The sequence below is a fragment of the Pogoniulus pusillus genome, chromosome 15 (assembly GCF_015220805.1).
Source record: "Pogoniulus pusillus isolate bPogPus1 chromosome 15, bPogPus1.pri, whole genome shotgun sequence".
In the NCBI taxonomy this organism is placed as follows: domain Eukaryota; kingdom Metazoa; phylum Chordata; class Aves; order Piciformes; family Lybiidae; genus Pogoniulus; species Pogoniulus pusillus.
Genome location: NC_087278.1, coordinates 22,860,916 through 22,883,415, shown reverse-complemented (window position 1 = coordinate 22,883,415; position 22,500 = coordinate 22,860,916). Strand labels below are relative to the sequence as shown.

The 22,500-nt window shown below is 47.4% G+C and overlaps 1 protein-coding gene across 5 annotated transcripts in view; it reads right to left on the bottom strand.

The window, feature by feature from the left end:
• BCL2L13 (BCL2 like 13) overlaps nt 1-22,413 on the bottom strand; it is a 55,957-nt gene extending 33,544 nt beyond the window's left edge. For 2 of the 5 annotated variants that reach the window (XM_064155727.1, XM_064155728.1), the window contains exons 1-3: nt 22,159-22,413; nt 12,278-12,466; nt 507-617 (exon numbers count right to left, since the gene is read on the bottom strand). In XM_064155727.1, the coding sequence (XP_064011797.1) occupies nt 507-617; nt 12,278-12,466; nt 22,159-22,237 (379 nt within the window). In that variant the 5' untranslated portion in view covers nt 22,238-22,413. Of the gene's footprint in view, nt 1-506; nt 618-12,277; nt 12,467-13,767; nt 13,918-19,411; nt 19,483-22,158 lie in introns of those variants that run through there. The other 3 variants (XM_064155724.1, XM_064155725.1, XM_064155726.1) reach the window with 3 other exon arrangements.
• Nucleotides 22,414-22,500: the final 87 nt, after the last annotated feature.

Here is a 22,500-nt window from a genome sequence, read left to right as displayed (position 1 = left end):
CCCCTCACCAGCTTTGTTGCCCTTCTCTGGACATGTTCCAGCACCTCAACATCTCTCTTGAATTGAGGGGCCCAGAACTGGACACAGCACTCAAGGTGTGACCTGACCAGTGCTGAGTCCAGGGGAAGAATAACCTCCCTTGTCCTACTGGCCACACTGTTCATGAACTTGGTGGAGTGAGAAATCTGATGGTTTAAGTCCACACTCCTCTGACCGTGAGCTGCCGAGGAATGATTTCACTTCTGTCATCAACTGGAGCAGCTTAAGAGCTGCTCACATTTTGTTATTTATAGTAGCCCATGAAATGTCACTCAAATGTTTGCCTTGGCTAGATTCCACCGCTGCAAATAGTAACCTTCGACTGTTTTACTTCACATGACAATGTGTAGATATCCCGTGGGTGGAGGAGTGTAAAGAGACTCAATGTGTCCACTAAAGTACCTGTTACAAATTAACCACCACTATAGCGCACATTATCGACTGAAATGGGAAAATCTGAAGTGCACCTTCCAAGATTTCTTCATCGAGATGTTTTAGCTCCTGCTCGATTTCTGTTTTAATCTTCTCCAGAGCCTCTTTTTCCAAAGGATGCTGTGCCACAGGCTGTTGGGAAGTCTCTAAAAGAATCAAGAGAAAGGATTCAAGTAAGGTCAGTGGCATTTCAATGCAATGTTTTATTAACTGTACATGAATTCCAAGGTGAAAAGTCTATTTCAGACAGCAACGTTGTCAAGGATGATCCCTTAAGGGCACTTACTACATAAAGTTTTATTACATCAACCCAAAAGCCCATAAGCTTCCAGGTCTATTCAAGATAAAAGAGCTCCTTTAAATTTCAATATAGTTGAAAAAATTGGAACTGCAAAGCCACAAGCAGAACAGATAACAGCTTAAAAACAAACAAACTTATATTCAATTTAAGACAAAAAAAAAAAAATTAAAGGCACATGAACACAGTCTTGGAATCACAGAATCAACCAGGTTGGAAGAGACCTCCAAGATCATCCAGTCCAACCTAGCACCCAGCCCTGTCCAATCAACCAGACCATGGCACTAAGTGCCTCATCCAGGCTTGGCTTGAACACCTTCAAGGATGTTGACTAGTCATAGAATCAGACAGGTTGGAAGGGACCACAAGGATCATCCAGTTCCAACTCCCCTCTATAAGCAGGGACAACCTGTCCTAGATCAGCCTGGCCAAAGCCTCATCCAGCCTGGCCTTAAACATCTCCAGGGATGGGGCCTCAACCCCCTCCCTGGGCAACCCATTCCAGGCTCTCACCACTCTCATGCTCAACAACTTCCTGCTCATTTCCAGCCTGAATCATAGAATCAAGCAGGTTGGAAGAGACCTCCAAGATCATCCAGTCCAACCTAGCACCCAGCCCTAGCCAGTCAACCAGACCATGGCACTAAGGGCCTCATTCAGTCTTTTCTTGAAGACCTCCAGGGACGGTGCCTCCACCACCTCCCTGGGCAGCCCATCTTCAGCTTTGCTCCGTTCCCCCTACTCCTGTCACTCCCTGATATCCTAAAAAGTCCCTCCCCAGCTTTTTTATAGGCCCCCTTCAGATCCTGGAAGGCCACAAGAAGGTCACCTGGGAGCCTCCTCTTCTCCGGACTGAACAGCCCCAACTCTTTCAGTCTGTGCTCACAGCAGAGCTGCTGCAGCCCTCTGAGCATCCTCGTGGCCCTCTTCTGGACACACTCCAGCATCTCCACATCCTTCCTGTAATGGAGGCTCCAAAACTGGATGTAGTACTCCAGATGGGGTCTGACCAAAGTGGAGTAGAGGGAAAGAATCACCTCCCTGGCCCTGCTGGCCACACTTCTCCTGATGCAGCCCAGGCTCTGCTTGGCTTTCTGGGCTGCAAGTGCACACTGCTGGCTCCTGTTGAGCTTCTCGTCCACCAGCACCCCCAAGTCCCTCTCCTCAGGGCTGCTCTCCAGCAGGGTGTTCAGCCTGGAGGAGTGCAGGTTCCGGGGAGACCTAATAGCAGCCTGCCAGTACTTGAAGGTGGCTACAAGCATGCTGCAGAGAGACTATTTGCAAAGGCCTGTAGAGACAGAATGAGGGCAATGGCTTCAGACTAGAGCTGGGCAGATTTAGATTGGATGTGAGGAGGAAGTTCTGCACCAGGAGAGTAGTGGAACACTGGAACAAGTTGCCCAGGTTGAGGTCTCATCCCTGGACATACTCAAAGTGAGGCTGGACAGGGCAGTGGGCAACCTGATCTAATTGAGGACGTCCCTGCTGACTGGGGTTGGGGAAAGGGTGGTTGGACTGGATGACATTTGGAGGTGCCTTCCAGCCCAGACCATTCTGTGATTCTATACACACAGAGGAGTGTATAGTAAAGTATATTTGACTGCTTTTAAATACCAGTAAAGTGTATATATAGAGAGTAATGTATATTTGACTGCTTTTAAATACCAGTAAAGTGTATATATATATATAGTAAGGTATATTTGACTGCTTTTAAATACCAGTAAAAAGTGTATATATAGAGAGTAATGTATATTTGACTGCTTTTAAATACCAGTAAAGTGTATATATATATAGTAAGGTATATTTGACTGCTTTTAAATACCAGTAAAGTGTATATATATATATATATATAGTAAAGTATATTTGACTGGTTTTAAATGCAGAAAATGCACACATTAGACAATAAGCTTGCATGGTCTCCTACATTTGAACAGTAAGCTAAAGTCCATAGAATCAACCCACTGAGCACGTGCTAACACAAACTCAGCATTCAACAGATACCTGTGAGACAAGATCTTTCTAAACCAATGTGCAAGTCAATGTAAAATGTTTAAATTTATGGACATGAATGGTTTAAAGGAGCCACAGGCAGCAAGTTTAATTCCATTTCACTACCACAGATCATAGAATCATATAGGTTGGAAAAGAACTTTAAGATTGAGTCCAACAATTAAACCATTCTCATCACTGTGTTGAGAATAACTTTGTTTGAGAAAGGTTTAAGAGGTTAAATAGTTTCTCTTTGCCATTCTGAACACTAAATTCCAGAGAGAAGCAAAGTGTTCCTCTCCTTTTGCTTCATAAACAGACACCCACTAATGCCTCATCAGTCTCTGAACGACCAAACCACTGCTTCACAGTCAAGCGCAAGGAACAGACTCAAGCACAAGCCCTCATTTTAACCTGTGCTTCACCCTGCCTGTGGAAGGGGTGAGGGTGTTTAGAAGAGCAGCCGTTCTCACGGGCCTGATGTGATGATGATCACACCTGACAAGCTGTCATACTTGATAAGTAGCCACTTGGAAAATAGAAGAAAGAGAAATTCCATCGCTGCCAGCGTACAAAAGAGCTATTTAGATAATCAGTGCTGCAGTCAATGCTTTCCATCTCGTAACACGCACAACTCTGCAGCAGCTGCTGATTCCAACAGCACCTGACTGTTCAGTCATGCCAGAACATCAAAAACCCACCCCTCCCAGACCAGTGACTTTGCACTGTTTGCTGCCCTAATTATCAATGGATTTCAGTTTTCTGGATCTTCCATGCCTTGACTGCTGCCAACAAAAATTGCACCCAGTGCTGGAGAACAGGGTATTCCAACAGCAAAGGGCCTAAGTTTGAGTCTGGAGAGGAGAAAGCTGAGAGGGCATCTAATCAATGCCTATAAATAGCTGAGGGTTGGGAAGGAAGGGACGTGGACAGCCTCTGCTCACTTAAGCCCCCGGGATGGGGGAAGTGGATGGAAACTACAGCACAGCAAGTTCCAGCTCAGCACAGCTCTTGACTGTAAGGGTCCCAGAGCACAGGCTGCCCAGAGAGGTTGTGGCGTCTAGGGCAAGGGGAAGTGGATAGAAACTACAGCACAGCAAGTTCCAGCTCAGCACAGCTCTTGACTGCAAGGGTCCCAGAGCACAGGCTGCCCAGAGAGGTTGTGGAGTCTAGGGCAAGGGGAAGTGGATGGAAACTACAGCACAGCAAGCTCCAGCTCAGCACAGCTCTTGACTGTAAGGGTCCCAGAGCACAGGCTGCCCAGAGAGGTTGTGGAGTCTCCTTCTCTGGAGACTTCCCAGCCCTGTCTGGATGTGTTTCTGTGTGACTTGCTCTAGATTCTCTGGTCCTGCTCTGGCAGGGGGGTCAGACTTGAAGAGCTCCAGAGGTCCCTTCCAACCCCTAACATCCTGTGAGCCTGTAAGAATCTTTTTCTCCTTCAGGTGACTTCCAAGTCAGTCTGCAAACAAGTAGAACAAACCAGTTAAACCCAGGTTCTAGTAGATGAGAGGATATTTTAGTTTTTAAGTAATGCAGATTGTCACACCAGCAATGGTGCTTGTAAGATCCACAAACACCAAATTCTGTCCTCTGACCATTAGAGGACTTTGGTAAACTCACTCTAAAGGCCTCTTTCCAACCCAAACACACAACAGATCCCCATAGCACAGTCTTACAGAAAGAAGTTAGTGCACTCTGCTTTCTATCTGTGGAATAAATGTTTCCCCTTTACACATTCTCATTAAGATTTTGTTTTTCAGGAATTTGGAGGTACCCTGCAAGGTAAGGGAAAATGTATTTTGGAAGTCCATCAAGCAGCTCCATCACTGACAAACAGACTACTACATAAACATAACACTGTAGTAAAGCTCCACCGCTAAGGTCCTTACAGGAGTTTAGTAACAATGTAAGACTAAGTCATTCCCCAGGTTTGATCCTAGGAAGAGGAGGGATAAGCCAGAGAGCCTGAATACCTGATTCTACAGTGTTCATGTCAAAATCTGGCTAACAAAAGCCAGCTACAAAGAGAGTCTGAAGAGGTGGTACTCCTTTTTCAGTTCAAGTGAATGCACAGTGAGTGAAAAAGAAAGCTCCTGATGTCATACACTGATTTTGATTCTTTTCTTCCATGCTTGCAATTTTAATTTACCAAAATCTCAGCCTTTAAGTTCTCCTAAGTCTCTGTTTTAACTTCATGATTCTATTTTTTCACTAACAACTCAGAACTTTTAAAGCAATGAGAATAAGTAAGCATCTAAAATGCCTGTAAGTGCTGAGAGGTGACAAAAATAGGCACAACCTCTTTACAGAGTTTTGTCCCCTCCAATGAAAAATATATCCATTAGCCCAGCACACTCCAGAACACAAACTGCCACACACAGGTGCAGACCTTAACCTGAGAAATGTTTAATATAAGCACTTTACAAACCATAAGGAGGGTCTAAAAGGAACTTTAAAACTCCAAACTCTTAAGAGCCAAAAAGAGACAAGACATTTGCAAATAGCAATCAGTAGGGGGTTATTGTGGGCAGAGCAGAGACTTAAGTAGGAATTCACATTCCTGGAGACCACCTCTTGATTCTCCAAGTCACACATCTCAAAGACTCCCTCTCCACGTCCCAGCTCAGGAAATACCTCCCTCGCTAACACCAACTGGACTGGTCTGACCTATAATCTGCACCTTTTCAGTAAGCATGCTTTACTCTGAGATCATAGAATCAACCAGGTTGGAAGAGACCTCCAAGATCATCCAGTCCAACCTAACAACCAGCCCTACCCAACTAGACCAATGCACTAAGTGCCTCATCCAGGCTTTGCCTTGAACACCTCCAGGGACAGTGACTCCACCACCTCCCTGGGCAGCCCATTCCAATGCCAATCACTCTCTCTGTCAACAACTTCCTCCTAACATCCAGCCTAGACCTCCCCTGGCACAGCTTGAGGCTGTGTCCTCTTGTTCTGTTGCTTATTGCCTGGGAGAAGAGACCAACCCCACCTGGCTACAACCTTCCTTCAGGTAGTTGTAGACAGCAATGAAGTCTGCCCTGAGCCTTCTCTTCTCCCGGCTAAACAACCCCAGCTTCTTCAGCCTCTCCTTATAGGACCTGTGTGACAGGTGAGAGTTTCTAAGGAATTAATTACTCAGCTAGAATCACTGCAAAAACTCATTTACTACAGATCAAGAGAAGGTATTATGAAGGGTAAGTGAAAATACAGGGATGGAGTAGGAAGAAAATAGGCGACACTTAGGACTAGCTGTTGGTTAACAGAAAACCCTGCAACAGATATCCAACTCATGTAGGTCAAAAACATCCAAAGGAGGTACTACTGTTGAATGTGAGACAGGCTCTAAGGAGCCTTGAGCTCACAAACACCACAGGGAACCTTCTCACCTCTGCCTATCTGTACCTGTATTTCCTGGGATGTACCAGAGCTCACTTCTAACTGCTGCAAGTGAGTAAACAAATGTGAACTCCATTTCTCTCAGCAGCTCAGTTTAGATTGCTCAGCTGTAAGTAATGAGTGTGGCAAACCACTAAAATGCCTTGACCAACAACTACACACAGTAATTCCAAAAGAGATAATAAATGGTGAAAAGAACACTGTGCAAAATAATTGGGTTAAAGCACTGTGGACAGCAAGCACCTCAGGGAAATGATAAACCCATCAAAACCTTGTTCACCACTTGAATGATCAATGCCACCATGCAGTAGTGGCACTGATAATAAATCTTCCAGGTGCTATGTGGCCTAAGGGATTATTTCAGATTTGTCACTCTGTCATGGAGAACACAGAAAAAGTATTTTCCTTCAATCTTTTTTATAGTCACAGGTTCATGGGATGGGGTCAACATGCCATGGAAGTAGATTAAAAATCAGAAATACACTAAAGTCTTGCACTTGGGAAAGAACAACCCCAGGGATCAGTACAGGTTGAGGACTGACCACCTGGAGAGCAGTTAAGGGGAAAAGGATCTGGGGGTCCTAGTGGATGAGAGGCTGACCATGAGCCAGCAACGTGCTCTGGTGGCCAAGAAAGCCAATGCCATCCTGGGGTGTGTTAGAAGGGCTGTGGATAGTAGGTCAAAAGAGGTTCTCCTGCCCCTCTACTCTGTCTTGATGAGGAATATTGTGTCCAGTTCTGGGCTCCTGCTTAAGAGAGTCCAGCACAGAGCCACAAAAATGATGAAGAGAGTCTCCTTCCCAGGAGAGTCTGAGGGAGCTAGGGCTTGGAGCTTCAGAGGTGACCTCATTCCTATTTATCAGTATGTAAAGGCTGAGTGTCAAGAGGCTGGAGCCAGGCTCTGCTGGGTAATACCCTATGACAGGACGAGGGGCACTGGTGGAAGCTGAGGCATAGGAAGTTCCATGGAAACATGAGGAGGATTTTTTTCACATAGAGGGTGATGGAGCACTGGAACAGGCTGCCCAAGGGGGTTGTGGAGTCTCCTTCTTTGGAGACATTCAAGAGCTGCTTGGATGCGTTCCTGTGTGATCTGCTCTAGGTGATTCTGCTCTGGCAGGGGGTTTGGACTGGATGAGCTTCTGAGGTCCCTTCCAGCCCCCAACATTCTGCAGATATTTACATTACATACAGTTATATACAGAAATAGACAAGGTAGAAGGGAATGCAGAAACACAACAGCCCTCCCAGAAACCTGAGTCCCCAGGAGGGGCTCCCAACTGCCCTTCCACCTTCCCTCTACCCCCCTCAATCTTAGCTCGGTCCCAAGGAAGAATGGAGGCTCAGCCAGGGGGTTAGGAAGCAAAGTGGATTAATCAGACAGCAGAGAGGCTAGAGAGAAGCACAGCTCAGGCAATGCCCCAAGAAGAAGTGCAACTCCCTTATCTATGTTTGGATTCTTGTTCTTCTCCCTCTCAGCAAGCCTATGAGGGAAGTAGACATCAGCACTGTTATCTAATCCTTCTCACCAAAACATTCTGGCTAGCTTCAACCTGGTGCATATGCAGTACCATATACCAGTTGATAACTCATACAAAAGAAACACATAAAACAGAGGAGTGTTCTGCAATCAAAGTAGAAACAGGCACTACCACTACCACTGCTTCAATTGTTTCCCATGAAAGGGTGCATCAGGACAATAATGAAATGAAAGCAGAAGAAGATTAGATGACAGGTGCTTTGTACCAGAGTCCTCTCTCAATTCATAAATGAGCAGTGTTCAGCCATTGAGAGTACTACCCACCAGAAACATCACCAATGAAAGGAACCAGGGATCAGCCAAGAAAACCTATCAGCAGCTGCTGAGACTGCTTGAAAAAACACACTGACAAGAACCATGTCATGTATTGCCACCATGTCATTATCCCTCTCAAGTCTTTGTCAGCAAAGCCCAGAAGTTTCCTTCTCAGGAGGGGATTCTACACAACTGCTCATTCTGATTTACTGGTTTTCACATCTCTTTTGCCCTAATAAGGTTTCTCAGACCTTGTTATTACAGTAACCCTTGTTACTGTAATACCCAGCTACCTTCCAACAGTGCATTAGGCAGTGCAGTTAATATCCATTACAGGCTGCTGCTTCAATCACTGCCTCCCAGGAGTAGTGCACGGAGAATGTAGAGCAGTGCTCCACAAGCAGGTATCAGCCACGTACCAAAGAGCAAGGAGATACAATAGATAAACTACTTATTATTCAAAGAAGATGCACTCAATACTTCAAAACAAACACAGGGCTGTTACCTCACACACCCTGGGAGTGCAGCTGAAATAACTGTTCAGTTACCAGCAATGAGAGGAAGAGGAGAAGGGATTTTACAAAGCAACTGTCAGGAAAATGAAAGCTGTTGGCAGTGTGGAAGGCAGAAAAGCATCAGGAAAAGTGAACGAGGCAAGAATGAAACAAATCCTGAAGCAGAAGGATAAAAGTGTTTGCAACTAGTTCATGGACAGCCTGAAGTCCATCCAAGGCATTATGAAATAGAGTGAGAAACAACATGGCAGATTAAAAGGGAGAATTGTTTTCTGTAAAGGCTTTGATCAGAAATCAATAAAACACTGAAAGATAGATCTAATTACAGTGAAAAATGGACCAGGAGAGAAGTTGTGGTCACCATCTGGTTTTAGGAGTGAGAGTTGGAGACATATACAAGGATTTCCTGTTCAGAAAGGAAAGTTTTGAGCAACAAAGATGAAAGAAGAGATTTGGAAAGTATCAATGGTTTAGAGTGTTTTAAGATCAAACCCAAGTACAGCCTGCTGTCACACAAGCTAACACATCTACACAGTAGCAGAAAAGGAGACTCAACAGCTAGCTCTAGTCAGGGCCAAGTCCTCTCAACCCACCACAGAAATTTTATTTAAGCATTTGTAACTTCCTATTTATAACATTTTGATGTTGCTCTTTAATTCAAGTAATTTAAGGCAAGTAATTTGGCAATCCCAAGCACAAATCCAGGCTAGGCAGTGAGTGGCTGCTGGAGAGCAGCCCTGAGGAGAGGGACATGGGGGTGCTGGTGGATGAGAAGCTCAGCATGAGCCAGCAGTGTGCACTTGCAGCCTGGAGGGCCAACCAGAGCCTGGGCTGCATCAGGAGAAGTGTAGCCAGCAGGGCCAGGGAGGTGATTCTCCCCTTCTACTCCACTCTGCTCAGACCCCACCTGGAGTACTGTGTCCAGTTCTGGAGCCTCTATTACAAGGATTTGGATGTGCTGGAGTGTGTCCAGAGAAGGGCCACGAGGATGATCAGAGAGCTGCGAGAGCTCTGCTATGAGGACAGACTGAAAGAGTTGGGGCTGCTCAGTCTGCAGAAGAGGAGGCTCCCAGGTGACCTTCTTGTGGCCTTCCAGGATCTGAAGGGGGCCTATAAAACAGCTGGGGAGGGACTTTTTAGGATATCAGGGAGTGACAGGAGTAGGGGGAATGGAGTGAAACTGGAGATGGGTAAGACATGAGTAGTAAGTTGTTCAGCATAAGAGTGGTGAGAGCCTGGAATGAGTTGCTCAGGGAGGTGGTTGAAGCCCCATCCCTGGAGGTATCACAGTATCATCAGGGTTGGAAGAGACCTCACAGATCATCAAGTCCAACCCTAGGTGTTTAAGGCCAGGCTGGATGGAGCTCTGGCCAGCCTGATCTAGGGTAGGGTGTCTCTGCCCATAACAGGAGGGTTGGAACTAGATGATCCTTGTGGTCCCTTCCAACCCTGACTGATTCTATGATTCTACTTTCTAGAGTTTCCAGTACTAATTGGTTGAAAGGTTTCCTCTCAGTTTGCAAATATTTGAAAGGGAATTGCCACCAAAGTATTTTTAACAAACTTTTTAGGCTAATAGTTTCCTTCCTGACTCTTGCATTTCTAGAACAAAGAAAACTTCCAGACTCTAGCTTTATATGTACTCAATGCATTACAGCCCTGAGGATATTCAGAAAGCCAAAACAAGAACAATTTCCAATGAAGGGTCTTTTGAAACAGCTGCTTGGCACTAAGGTTCCCCTCCTTTCATGGCCCATAGAAACAAAGTGGAATTAATGGATACAGCTAAGATTAATTTCATCAATTACATGTATCATCTATATACAGCATAAGCTATATGCTTTAGTGCCAAACTGCTAAAATAATTCCTGTCATAACTCTGATGCTGTCTTCTCAGGTATTTCTCACTTCATGACAGGTAGGTTCAGTAAATGACAGAGTATGCATTCTTAAATGCTCCTTCATTTCACCAGTACAAGCTCTGAGTGACAGGAATTAGTACTGACTGAAACATCATTAAGAAGTGAAAATTCACTAAAACAATCTTGCCAAACAGCATGATGATGACACCAAGCTAGGAGCAGGTGTTGATCTGTTGGAGGGCAGGAGAGCCCTGCAGAGGGACCTGGACAGGCTGGATGGGTGGGCAGAGGCCAATGGGATGAGATGGAACAAGGCCAAGTGCAGGGTTCTGCACTTTGGCCACAACAACCCCAAGCAGCACTACAGGCTGGGGACAGAGTGGCTGAGAGCAGCCAGGAGGAAAGGGACCTGGGGGCACTGATAGATAGTAGCTGAACATGAGCCAGCAGTGTGCCCAGGTGGCTAAGAGAGCTAATGGCATCCTGGCCTGGATCAGGAGCAGTGTGGGCAGCAGGACAAGGGAGGTTATTCTGCCCCTGTACTCAACACTGGTCAGGCCACACCTTGAGTGCTGTGTCCAGTTCTGGGCTCCTCAATTCAAGAGAGATGTTGAGGTGCTGGAAGGTGTCCAGAGAAGGGCAACAAAGCAGGTGAGGGGCTTGGAACACAAACCCTATGAAAAGAGGCTGAGGGAGCTGGGGGTGTGCAGCCTGGAGAAGAAGAGGCTCAGGGGTGACCTCATTGCTGTCTACAACTCCCCGAAGGGACATTGTAGCCAGGTGGGGGTTGGTCTCTTCTGCCAGGCAACCAGCAACAGAACAAAGGGACACAGTCTCAAGTTGTGCTGGGGTAGGTCTAGGCTGGATGTTAGGAGGAAGTTGTTGGCAGAGAGAGTGATTGGCACTGGAATGGGCTGCCCAGGGAGGTGGTGGAGACACTGTCACTTGAGGTCTTCAAGAAAAGACTGGATGAGGCACATGGTGCCATGGTCTGGTTGACTGGATAGGGCTGGGTGCTAGGTTGGACTGGATGATCTTGGAGGTCTCTTCCAACCTGGCTGATTCTATGATTCTATTTAAGTGCTTGCCACCACAAAATAAAGTTTTACTCCCTAGGCTTATGCAAAACACAATCTCTCAAACTTCTTTTATTCTGCCTCCTATTTATTTACCCTCCTGTATACATGAACCTGGTCTGGAAGAAATATCTGACTTTGACTCCATGCAGTCCTTGGCTTCTTAAAATTAAATAAACAGATATAGCATAGGCCAGGTTAAGCCTCACATCTCTGCATTACCACTGACTGACATCAACAGAAGTGTTAACTTAATAGGGCAAAACTATTTAGCACATGAGATTGCTCAAGTAATTGCTCAGTTTATGCTGGTAAACACCACCTCACCCTTGTTTACTTCCATTTGCCTTCCCCAAAGAAAAGTAAGCAGGGGTTCAAATTCTCAAGATGGCTCAACAAAGAACTCTACTCCTCCTAGCCTCAAGACAAACACTAAACCCACTTATTTGCTTCATAAGTTCTTCACAGAGAGAATGATTTGCCATTGGAATGGGCTGCCCAGGGAGGTGGTGGAGTCACTGTCCCTGGAGGTGTTCAAGCACAGCCTGGATGAGGCACTTAGTGCCATGGTCTGGTTGATTGGATAGGGCTGGGTGCTAGGTTTGGCTGGACGATCTTGGAGGTCTCTTCCAACCTGGTTGATTCTGTGATCCCATAAAAACACCAACTGGCCCTGGTATAGCTCAGATTAAACAAGTAAAATAAAAACAAACAGCTCTTTCTCCATCAGCATCTCCTCCAATTACTGTAAGTGAATAAAGAGATGCATTAAACTAAACATCAGGCCAGTAGCATCCTGCATCCATGCAGAACTAATTGCAAATACAATTACATGCAAAAATATATACAGATGAACATGCAAGTATTACCTGGAGCTGAAGGAGGAGGATGCTCCTGTGGCTTCTCTTGTGATAGCAGTCCCAGGTAGCTGAGCACTACATACTTGGTTTCATAGTGAAATCCTACAGGCACAGCAGTAGCGGACGCCATCAGGTTGGCTTGCAACGCGGCAGTGCTCTTAGGGGCAGGCAGAGTTTTCTCTGGGTGACTGAGGAAGACTGTAGAAAAGAATGGAGAGGATTGTTTGTGGTTTTTTAATATGGCTGCAATAGGTCATGAACTCATACATAACAAGGAATTGCATAACAATTGTGAAGGAATAGCCAGATTTTTTCCCTGATGTCCTGTGCATTGTTACTTGAAGGAGAACCACAGAAAGCAAAACCAGCTGCCCCCAGCCCAGCTCCCTGCCTGCTGCCAGCAGTGGCATTTCTCACTCCTGCTTGGCATTACTCTCACATTAAAGCAAACTGAACAGTTCCTCAACATGTGTCTGCCTCCTAACACCTCCCAACTCAACCAGACACAAAAATACACACATATTCACACAAAGTACTGTTGAGGGATTCTGAAGATCTGTTCAACTACAATTTGAGGTTAAAAGATGGATTTTGAGGAGTCTTTCTTCCCCCCCAAGCCTCTGATGAGTATTTTCCTGATTTATGCTTAAAGGTTTTAATGCAGAAAAAGTGACCACAACAATTGCCTTGAATTCATTTTACTGCTCTAACAGCAGCAGAAAACACATGGCCAGCAGAGGAAATGCCACATTCGTGGTAGGGACTGGGAGAACAGATGGTTCTATGTCCTGGATTTCTCACCCAGACGTTAATACTCCTAAACCAGAAATCCACACCTAACAGCAACATCTGGTTAAAGAAGGGCCCTGGTTTACTTTAATTGTTTTGTTGCTTTTTTTTTTCCTAATGAATAAGAATGGCAAGAAAAAATAAAGTAGAGAGAAATCAGAAATAGACATAAAAAAATTAAGTTAACAAAAATCTCAGCAGCACAGAAGTGGGGGAAAAGCTATACAACAGACTGAAAAGAAGCTTCAGCTTAATTAATAAGGTTTAGCTCTCTCTAACAGGAAGAGTCTAGATAACTATTTCCAACATGTTATCAACTTGATGAATCAAATATTGTTAATATAAGATCTCCAAATTGTGTTCTCCATCATTTCAAAGAGTCATTCCCCAAAAAAGTAGTAGCCTGGTCTTGGCCATCAGAATGGATATCTATAAGAAAGGCATGAACAGAAGTTCATGCTACAGGATAGCTACTTAACTGCAGGAGACAGATAATTTACTAATCTGAGACTGCAGAAGAAAAATTAAAACCAATTTAAAACAGTTAGAACAAGAAAAATTCCATGTCCATGGAACAGAAGTTGCAGTGTCTCAAGAGGGTTCCCACTTACACTGGAAATGGTTTTGAGATTAAGCCAAACCAAAGTGCAATCTGCACATGAAGCCTCGGGATTAAAACTAATATAAAGAGAATAAAGAAAAGCACTGACCTGTCTAGCTATGCAAGATGTCTGGGCTGACTTCTAGCCCCTCCTCCTCCCTGGACAGGAATTCGGATTACCAGCAGTCCAACTGGTTACTGAGGATAAGCAGAACTTGATAATTGCACTGTGGCATAGCTACTGCGTGAGTAGGTAGCTTGGAAGAGAAAAATTTATCCATCACCTTAAAAGCTTCGGTGTAAAATTGGTTAAGTGTTCTTTCTTTCATCTTTAGCAACTCTAACTTCTGAAAGTCCTTCAGTACTGAAAGCAGAGGAGGACCCTTCCATGAAGACTGCACTCTGGAAGCTCTGCCTCTTGCCATGTGTTTCAAAATGCCTGAAATTCTTTACCACAGATTTGACTCTTTGCTCTGGCTTCAATGGTGTCAGTGATTTACACAGGGAGGAACCTGTGTGGGAAGTTTTATTTAAATGTGAGAAGGGAATTTTTTTTTTCCCCTGTGAGGGTGACAGAACACTTGAACAGGCCACCCAGGGGAGTTGTGGAGCATTCTTCTCTGGAGATATTCAAAACCTGCCTGAACACGTTCATGTGTGATCTGCTGTAGGTGATATTGCTCAGGCAGGGGGGTTGGACTGGATGAGCTTTCGAGGCCCCTTCCAGCCCTTGACTTTCTGTGAACCCATGCTGAAACTTTGAGTCAACACTCATCCCTTTTCTCTCAGACTAATAATCCTACATCTACATAGCCTCTATCCTAGAGTGCTCTACAGGCCACACATCATGCTTACTCATAGAATCAACCAGGTTGGAAAAGACCTCCAAGATCATCCAGTCCAACCTAGCACCCAGCCCTAGCCAGTCAACCAGACCATGGCACCGAGTACCTCATCCAGTCTTTTCTTGAAGACCTCCAGGGACGGTGCCTCCACCACCTCCCTGGGCAGCCCATTCCAATGCCAATCACTCTCTCTGTGAAGAACTTCCTCCTAACATCCAGCCCAGACCTCTCCTGCCACAACCTGAGACTGTGTCCCCCCGCTCTACCGCTGGTTGTCTGGGAGAAGAGGCCACCCCCCACCTGGATACAATGTCCCTTAAGAAGCATAAGAGAATATAGTAGAAGTAAAGCTTTTGCACAATTGTACAGCTGCTTCTACAAACTGAGACTTTCATAAGCCAGGGAGATTCAGAAAGAAGTAACTGCTCAGAAGACTTTAGGATCCTTTAACAATAAATCTGCTCCTCAGATCCCCATATGCCATCACCACATCGCATGTTCACATCACCAGGTGTGAAAAATACTTCTCACCAAAATGCAAAAGCTCCCCAGAACACTTCAGGTCTGGTTTGTTCGGTAGACATCCACAGTCCTGAGACCAACGTGCTTCTCACAACGCCTACACAGTGAATGGGAGCCCTTCCAGACAACCTGAAGTGATCAGTCCAGAAAGCATCAGTCTGACAGATGGCCAAGAGACATCCAGACACTACACTGCGGATCAAAGAACAAGCTTGAACATGTAACAAAGGTTGTCATTCCAAATCAAGGCAGAAAATGAAGGGAAAACCCCTGAGTCAATCAAGACAAGCATGAGACTCCATAACAGTACAGTGCAACAATGAGGGCTAATTCATGAAAATTTCAGCAGCATAGCTACTTAATACCTGCTTAATAGCTCTGGAGGGAGGAAAAGCTAAAAAACCCACACAGAATCAGACTACAGCTTAATTAAATAGCAGTTAATGATTCTTTGTGAAAAGAATGAAGAAAAAAGCTTTGGATTTAAAGAAAAAAATAATCACTTTGGTCAATATGTTCTGGGAGGTAGTTTTATATTGAAATGAGAAAGGAAATTTAGGAACTTGGATAAAGAAAACATCTTCAGCCTCACATAAAAGAACATCAGACTGGAAATGCACTTTGGAGTCACTGGTCTTCCTGAATTACTCATTGTGAATTGTGAATGACTGGGTTTGTTTACTAGAAGAAATAGAGAAATATTGACTCAGATACTGTAAACATCACAGAAACGGCCAGTTTTCAAGAATGAGTGGGATGAAAAAAGGACATGCAGCTTGAGACACCAGATCAGAAGGAGGAGAGCTTTCCACTACAGCAGAAAAGTGTTAGAAACTCCAGAAACTGTGTAACAGGGTAAGACAATGGCTTGCATGGGAGACATAATGGAGCAGAGGAAATAATGCATTATACAGGCAATAGAAGCCTCAAAGCAGGGACAAGAGGGTAACACTTGTGGTGTAACAGGTTTGCTGCAAGAATATTCATACAATCATAGAATCAACCAGGTTGGAAGAGACCTCCAAGATCATCCAGTCCAACCCTATTCAGTCAACTAGACCATGGCACTAAGTGCCTCATCCAGTCTTTTCTTGACCAACTCTATTGCCTCTTAAAAAGCTGAGAGATCAAAATCATTACTAATTAGTCCCTACAAAAAAAACTTCACCTTTCTCAGTTGCTGCACTGTGGGGAAATAAAAGGCTACACATGTTGAAGCTCACTTTAGTTTGTTACTCCTCCAACCCTGCTGTCCCTTGTTTCACGTGGGCTGAGCAGCTCAACCGACCTGAGAACACAGCTCCAGTCAGGCTGACGTTTCGTCTCACAATCTGTCACAGCCTAATCCACAGAAGAGTCACTTGTATGTTAGATAACGGCCAACACAAGTCTGCCAACGACTACTGTGAATATAATCCCCTAGCAATGAGGCTCAGCCTTGTATTAGTCCTTACATGCAAAAGCCTCCTGTGCATCATTCAAAATGCAACAGCATTATGATACTGCCTGGAAGAACAGTTCCCCAGCTGTCCCCTCCATCTACCAAGCATCTGTTCAAGCTATTGCAGGTCTGAGACTCACCTTTTGCAATCAGAGCTGCAACCTCCCAGAGTGTTTTGCTGCATGTTTATTAAAAAAAACCCAAACAGGAGGTGATCAGCATCTTTCCTGCACTAAAAATGCAGGCCCACAAACAACACTACAGGCACAGACTACCTTCTTTTTACAAACACTGCCACCATGACCACAGTTAAGTCTTCCTTGAAAACAGACTGAATGTAGGGCTGGATGCAGCTCCCAGCAACAGCCCAGGTTATCAAACCTCCTCTAACGGCTAAGAACTTAGACTAGGAAGCTGCTCAAGCACAATACTTTCTGCTGGGAAAATATTTCAAAGCATGCATGGATTCAGTCAGCAAGTGTTCAGCCAAGCACAGACAGGGAGATTTAGCAAGGCAACAAAATGGTAGCACCAGAGTTCAATCATTTTTAGGGCAGCGTGCCACTGATACACTCACAAGTTGGGGTTATCAGCCCAATGTCAACCTCTGCACTTGGTAATCACTCTTAGGTGACTCCAAGCATTACTGTTTCTTTGTTTACCCAAACCTACCCAATTTCAAAGACTTGCAGATCTACAAAACCACACCTCAACAGGATGGAAAATACTCAAGCACTCTGCAACCTTACCAGAAGGATTTCAGATGAGACTTGCATGTGTGGACTAGTTTAACCTTGCAGCAATATCTCTCTGGAAACACTTCACGTAAGAGGTAGGACATTCCAAAGGACCCAACTGCAATCAAGCTGGAAGATAAATTCTTCAGAGTATTTTCCCAGCAATAGAATCACAGAATCAACCAGGTTGGAAGAGACCTCCAAGATCATCCAGTCCAACCTAGCACCCAGCCCTATCCAGTCAACCAGACCATGGCACCAAGTGCCTCATCCAGGCTTTGCTTCAACACCTCAAGGGATGGTGCCTCCATCACCTCCCTGGGCAGCCCATTCCAATGCCAATCACTCTCTCTGACAACAACTTCCTCCTAACATCCAGCCTAGACCTACCCCGGCACAACTTGAGACTGTGTCCCCTTGTTCTATTGGTGGTTGCCTGGCAGAAGAGGCCAACCCCACCTGGCTACAATGCCCCTTCAGGTAGTTGTAGACAGCAATGAGGTCACCCCTGAGCCTCTTCTTCTCCAGGCTAAACAACCCCAGCTCCCTCAGCCTCTCCTCATAGAGTTTGTGTTCCAGGCCCTTCACCACCTTTGTTGCCCATATGTGGACACCTTTCAGTCCCTCAACATCTCTCTTGAATTGAGGAGCCCAGAACTGGACACAGCACTCAAGGTGTGGCCTGAACAGTGCTGAGTACAGGGGCAGAATAACCTCCCTTGTCCTTCTGGCCACACTGTTCCTGATGCAGGCCAGGATGCCATTGGCTCTCTTGGCCACCTGGGCACACTGCTACCTCATCTTCAGCTACTATCTATCAGTACCCCCAGGTCCCTTTCCTCCTGACTGCTCTCCAGCCACTCTGTCCCCAGCCTGTAGCACTGCTTGGGGTTGTTGTGGCCAAAGTGCAGATCCCTGCACTTGGCCTTGTTCAATCTCATCCCATTGGCCTCTGCCCACCCATCCAGCCTGTCCAGGTCCCTCTGCAGGGCTCTCCTACCTTCCAACAGACCAACACCTGCTAAGACTCCAATACTGCTTTTAACAAACTTGATAAGTACTGAGTTCAAACACTTGAATCCTACTGGAATTAATCAATACCACACCCTTTACTGATCCCCTAGCGGCACTCAATGGATACGAACACCAGAAAAGATGACAGTCACGTATCCGGGCAGTGGTTTTAGCTGACCTCAGAGGGAAATGTAATTAAACGAACATTCCAGGCAAACGGTTTGATTTTTTTTTCTTCTTCTAGGAAGAAAACAAACAAAAAAAAAAAAAAACCCTGGGTGTTATCTAACATAAGGGCTCTGCTTTCAGGCTTTAAACCATCTCACGACATGAAAATACGACAAACCCAGCCCCCGTGAATAAGCTTTCATTCACTTCTTTTATTCGCCAAGCACTACTCGGTTGTGAAAGCGAGCGAGGGAGCAGGCAGGTAAGGTAGAAGCCCTGCACTCGCTTTAAGTTTCAACAGCGCCAGACAAAGGCAGAATGGGAGCAGAGGAGCAGCCTGCAAGAGTTGCAGCGTAAGCTACTCAGTTACTACGGCGATGAATGAGGTATTTATAGCTGGGCAGAAACGGCAAGGAGCGAAAAGCCGGGATGAGTCAGCCGGCGGGGTCCCTGCCGGAGCCACAGCCTACGCGCTACAGCGGCAGGTGCGGGCAGGCCGCAGCCCCTGCAGCGGAGCGGCCGCCGGCTCTCCTTGCCACCGCCCTTCAAGGGCTGCCGGGGGGCGGAGGGGCACAGCCCTTCCTCGCGTACCGCCAGGCCCGGCCCGGCCTGACCACCTGCTCTGAAGCGGCGCCCTCCTAGCAGCCCGTCGGGAGCGGAGGCTCCGGAAGGGGGCACGGCTCGCCGCTTCTCAGCGCTACGCGGGCCCGGGGGACGCGTCCTTCAGAGGCGGCCACAGCGGGGGCAGGAGGGGGACACCGGTGGCCGAGGGGCGTGGCCCCGCCGCGTCCCGCCCCCGCCGCGAAGTTCCGCGGCCACCGACCCCGCGGAGAGCTGCCGCCTGCCCCCTCCCGCCACGGGCAACGCGCGGGGGGTGCGGCGGAGAGGAGGCGCGTGCGCCGCTCGGCTGCCCAGCGGCCGCGCCGGTCTCCCGCCGCCTCCCCGACCCCGCCGCCGGGCGACGAAGGGGGCGAGAGGACAAAATAACCGAACAGATGAATCGCCCGCCCGTCCCCCTTTGCTCACCTGCGAGCGCCGCGGGCCGCGAACGGGCGGGAGGCAGCGCGGGGGGCGGGCGGGCCGGGCCGGGCGGGCGGAGCGGCGCTGCTCCGGGGCGCTCTGCCGGGGGGGGGGGGGGGGGGGGTGGGCGCGCGCCCGCGCGCGCGCGAGGCGGTGCGAGCTCTGCCCTAATTTGCCGCCGCCGCCATGCTGGAGGGGCGGGGAGGAGGGGACGGCGGCGGGGGCATGACGTCACGGCGGCGAGTGTCGCGCGTCACGGCTCGCGGGGAGGGGCGTGGCCAGGGCGCTTCTCCCACCACGTGACTTCGCGGGCGGAGGGGCGGCGGCGCGGCGGGCGGAGGGGCGGCGGCGCGGCGGGCGGAGGGGCGGCGGCGCGGCGGGCGGAGGGGCGGCGGCGCGGCGGGCGGAGGGGCGGCGGCGCGGCGGGCGGAGGGGCGGCGGCGCGGCGGGCGGAGGGGCGGCGGCGCGGCGGGCGGAGGGGCGGCGGCGCGGCGGGCGGAGGGGCGGCGGCGCTTCCTCCGCGGCAGCGGAGGGCACGGCGGCAGCGGTGGCATCGCTCCGCCGCTCCTCAGCCGGCCCGCGAGGGCAGGAGGCAGGTAGCCCCTCCTCCGCGGTGTGCACTGGCCCGGGCGTGTTGCCGCACGCCGAAGCACACGTACGCAGCCGGAGGCGTGTTCGCCTCTTCGCGGATCCTGTGAAAGAGAGCGGGTTAGTTTCTGCGGGCCTCACTCAGTTCAAGTGCCTGCAGGTGTGAGTTAACAGAGCTGGGACGGAGCCCCAAACAGCCTTATATCACATAGAATCATAGAATCAACCATGTTGGAAGAGACCTCCAGGATCATCCAGTCCAACCTAGCACCCAGCCCTAACCAATCAACCAGACCATGGCACTAAGTGCCTCATCCAGGCTTTTCTTTTTCCGTGAGTGGTCACTGCGCACCGGGGCTGGGTAAAAAAGAAGGCAAGTCTGAAGGAAGGTCGGTTTAGATTGCGCCTGAAATAACAGTTAAATGTTCTTAAGCCCCAAACTACGAGTTGATTCCATATGTTGCAATGTCTGTTGTAACATAAATAAAATTTACGTGTTTTTATAATAAGCTTTTTCACAAAACAGATGGGCACTGCACAAGTTAATGAAACAAAAATAAGCCAGAAAACAGCACGGGTGCGACAAATACCTCCTTTGACCCTGGTTTGTATGGAACAGTTATATTCTTTTCCAGTAAATGTACCTGCAGAGTGAAAATAGAAGCCTTCCTGGCAGCTAGAATAAACAAATGCTATTATGGGGTTATGAAGATGCTTTATCTTTTTTTTTCTACAAAGAAAATGGCAACACTTTTGAAAAATCAGCACACAATTTGAATAGTCCTGAACGTTTATGCATCATGTAATAATAATAATAATAATAATAATAATAATAATAATAATAATAATAATAGTGCTTTGAATTCCCACCAGGTATTCCTACGGTGAAATGCTGGTACCACAGCTGTTACTCATGAAATTCCACACAACCTGAAGGACCCATCACAAGAGTTCCACTAAGGCACCTCCACCTGACAGCCATGACTACCACCCTCCCTGCTGCAGGGTCATCCTTCCCCTCCACTTAGCTGTTTCCTTCATCCTGATACAGTGCCTTGCAACCCTGCCCCTCCTACACCTCAGATACAGGTTAAAAAGCCAGTTTGCTTTCTCTCTGTCAGTCCAAGCCTTTAAAACTGTGAGATTTTACAAACAGCATTTCACAGCTTTATACAACTGACAGCTGAAAGTGACCTTGAGATATCAAAGCTTCCTGTGATGGGGAGCCCAAAGCATTACCTTAAGAAATATACTTAAGGGCCTTATAAACAAGTTTCTCTCCAGGTTCCATTTCTCTCTGCTACAAGTTAAACATGACACTTCTCATAAGAAACTCCTATCTTTCTGAAACTGAATATGATATTCCCACCAGTCTTAAAAACACTAAGTGCAAGGCAAAGATACTTTCCTCCCTGGACACAGCACCAGTGCCCTCTCAGCATCCAAGTGTGTGCCCTTGAGGCTCACCACTTACACAGTGGCAGACTGGGAGAGCCAGGTAGACCTGCTACCCCAGGCCAGCATGGGGTATTTGTCACCTCTGCCACTGGAAGGAATCATTTAGGTTGGAAAAAATCTTTAAGATCATCAAGTTCAACCGATAACCCAGCACTGCTAAGTCCATAATGAAAACATGTTCCTAAGCACCATATCTACACATCTTTTAAATACCTCCTGGGATGGTGGCACAACCCTCTTCTCTGTTCCAATGCTTGATAACACTTTCAATGAACATTTTTTTCTTAATGTCTAAGTCAAACCTCCTGTGGCACAACTTAAGGCTGTTTCCTCTTACCAAGTTTTGCCAGGGTAGGTATAGGCTGGATATTAGGAAGAAGTTCTTCACAGAGAGAGTGATTTCCCATTGGAATGGGCTGCCCAGGGAGGTGGTGGAGGCACCGTCCCTGGGGGTCTTCAAGAAAAGCCTGGCTGAGGCACTTAGTGCCATGGTCTAGTTGATTGGTTAGGGCTGGGTGCTAGGTTGGACTGGATGATCTTGGAGGTCTCTTCCAACCTGGTTGATTCTATGATTCTATAGAAGAGCTGACCCCACCTCACTACAGCTTCCTTTTGGGTAGTTGTAGAGAGCAAAAACGTCTTCCTTGAGCCTGCTTTTCTCCAGGCTAAACACCCCCTTGTTAAGACCTGTTCTCTAAATCCCTTACCAGCTTTGTCGCCCTTCTTTGAACACTTTCCAGCACCCATACATCCTAGTAATGCGGGGCTCAAAACTGAAAGCGACATTAGCGAAGCGGCTTCACCAGGGCTGAGTACAGGGAGACAATCATTTCCCCGCCTCTGCTGGCCACACTCTTTCTGATACAAAAATCGGAGGCGCGAAGACAACGCTGCCGCCGCGGACCTCCCCTTCCGCCGCCACGGAGCAGCCTACAGCTCCGAACCACCCCCGACCGCAGGAGGGCAGCGCGCCGCGCACAAACACACCGCCCCGTGACGTCAGCCGCAGGTCAAGCTTCTATTGGCCCGAAGCAGCCGGTGGGCGTGGC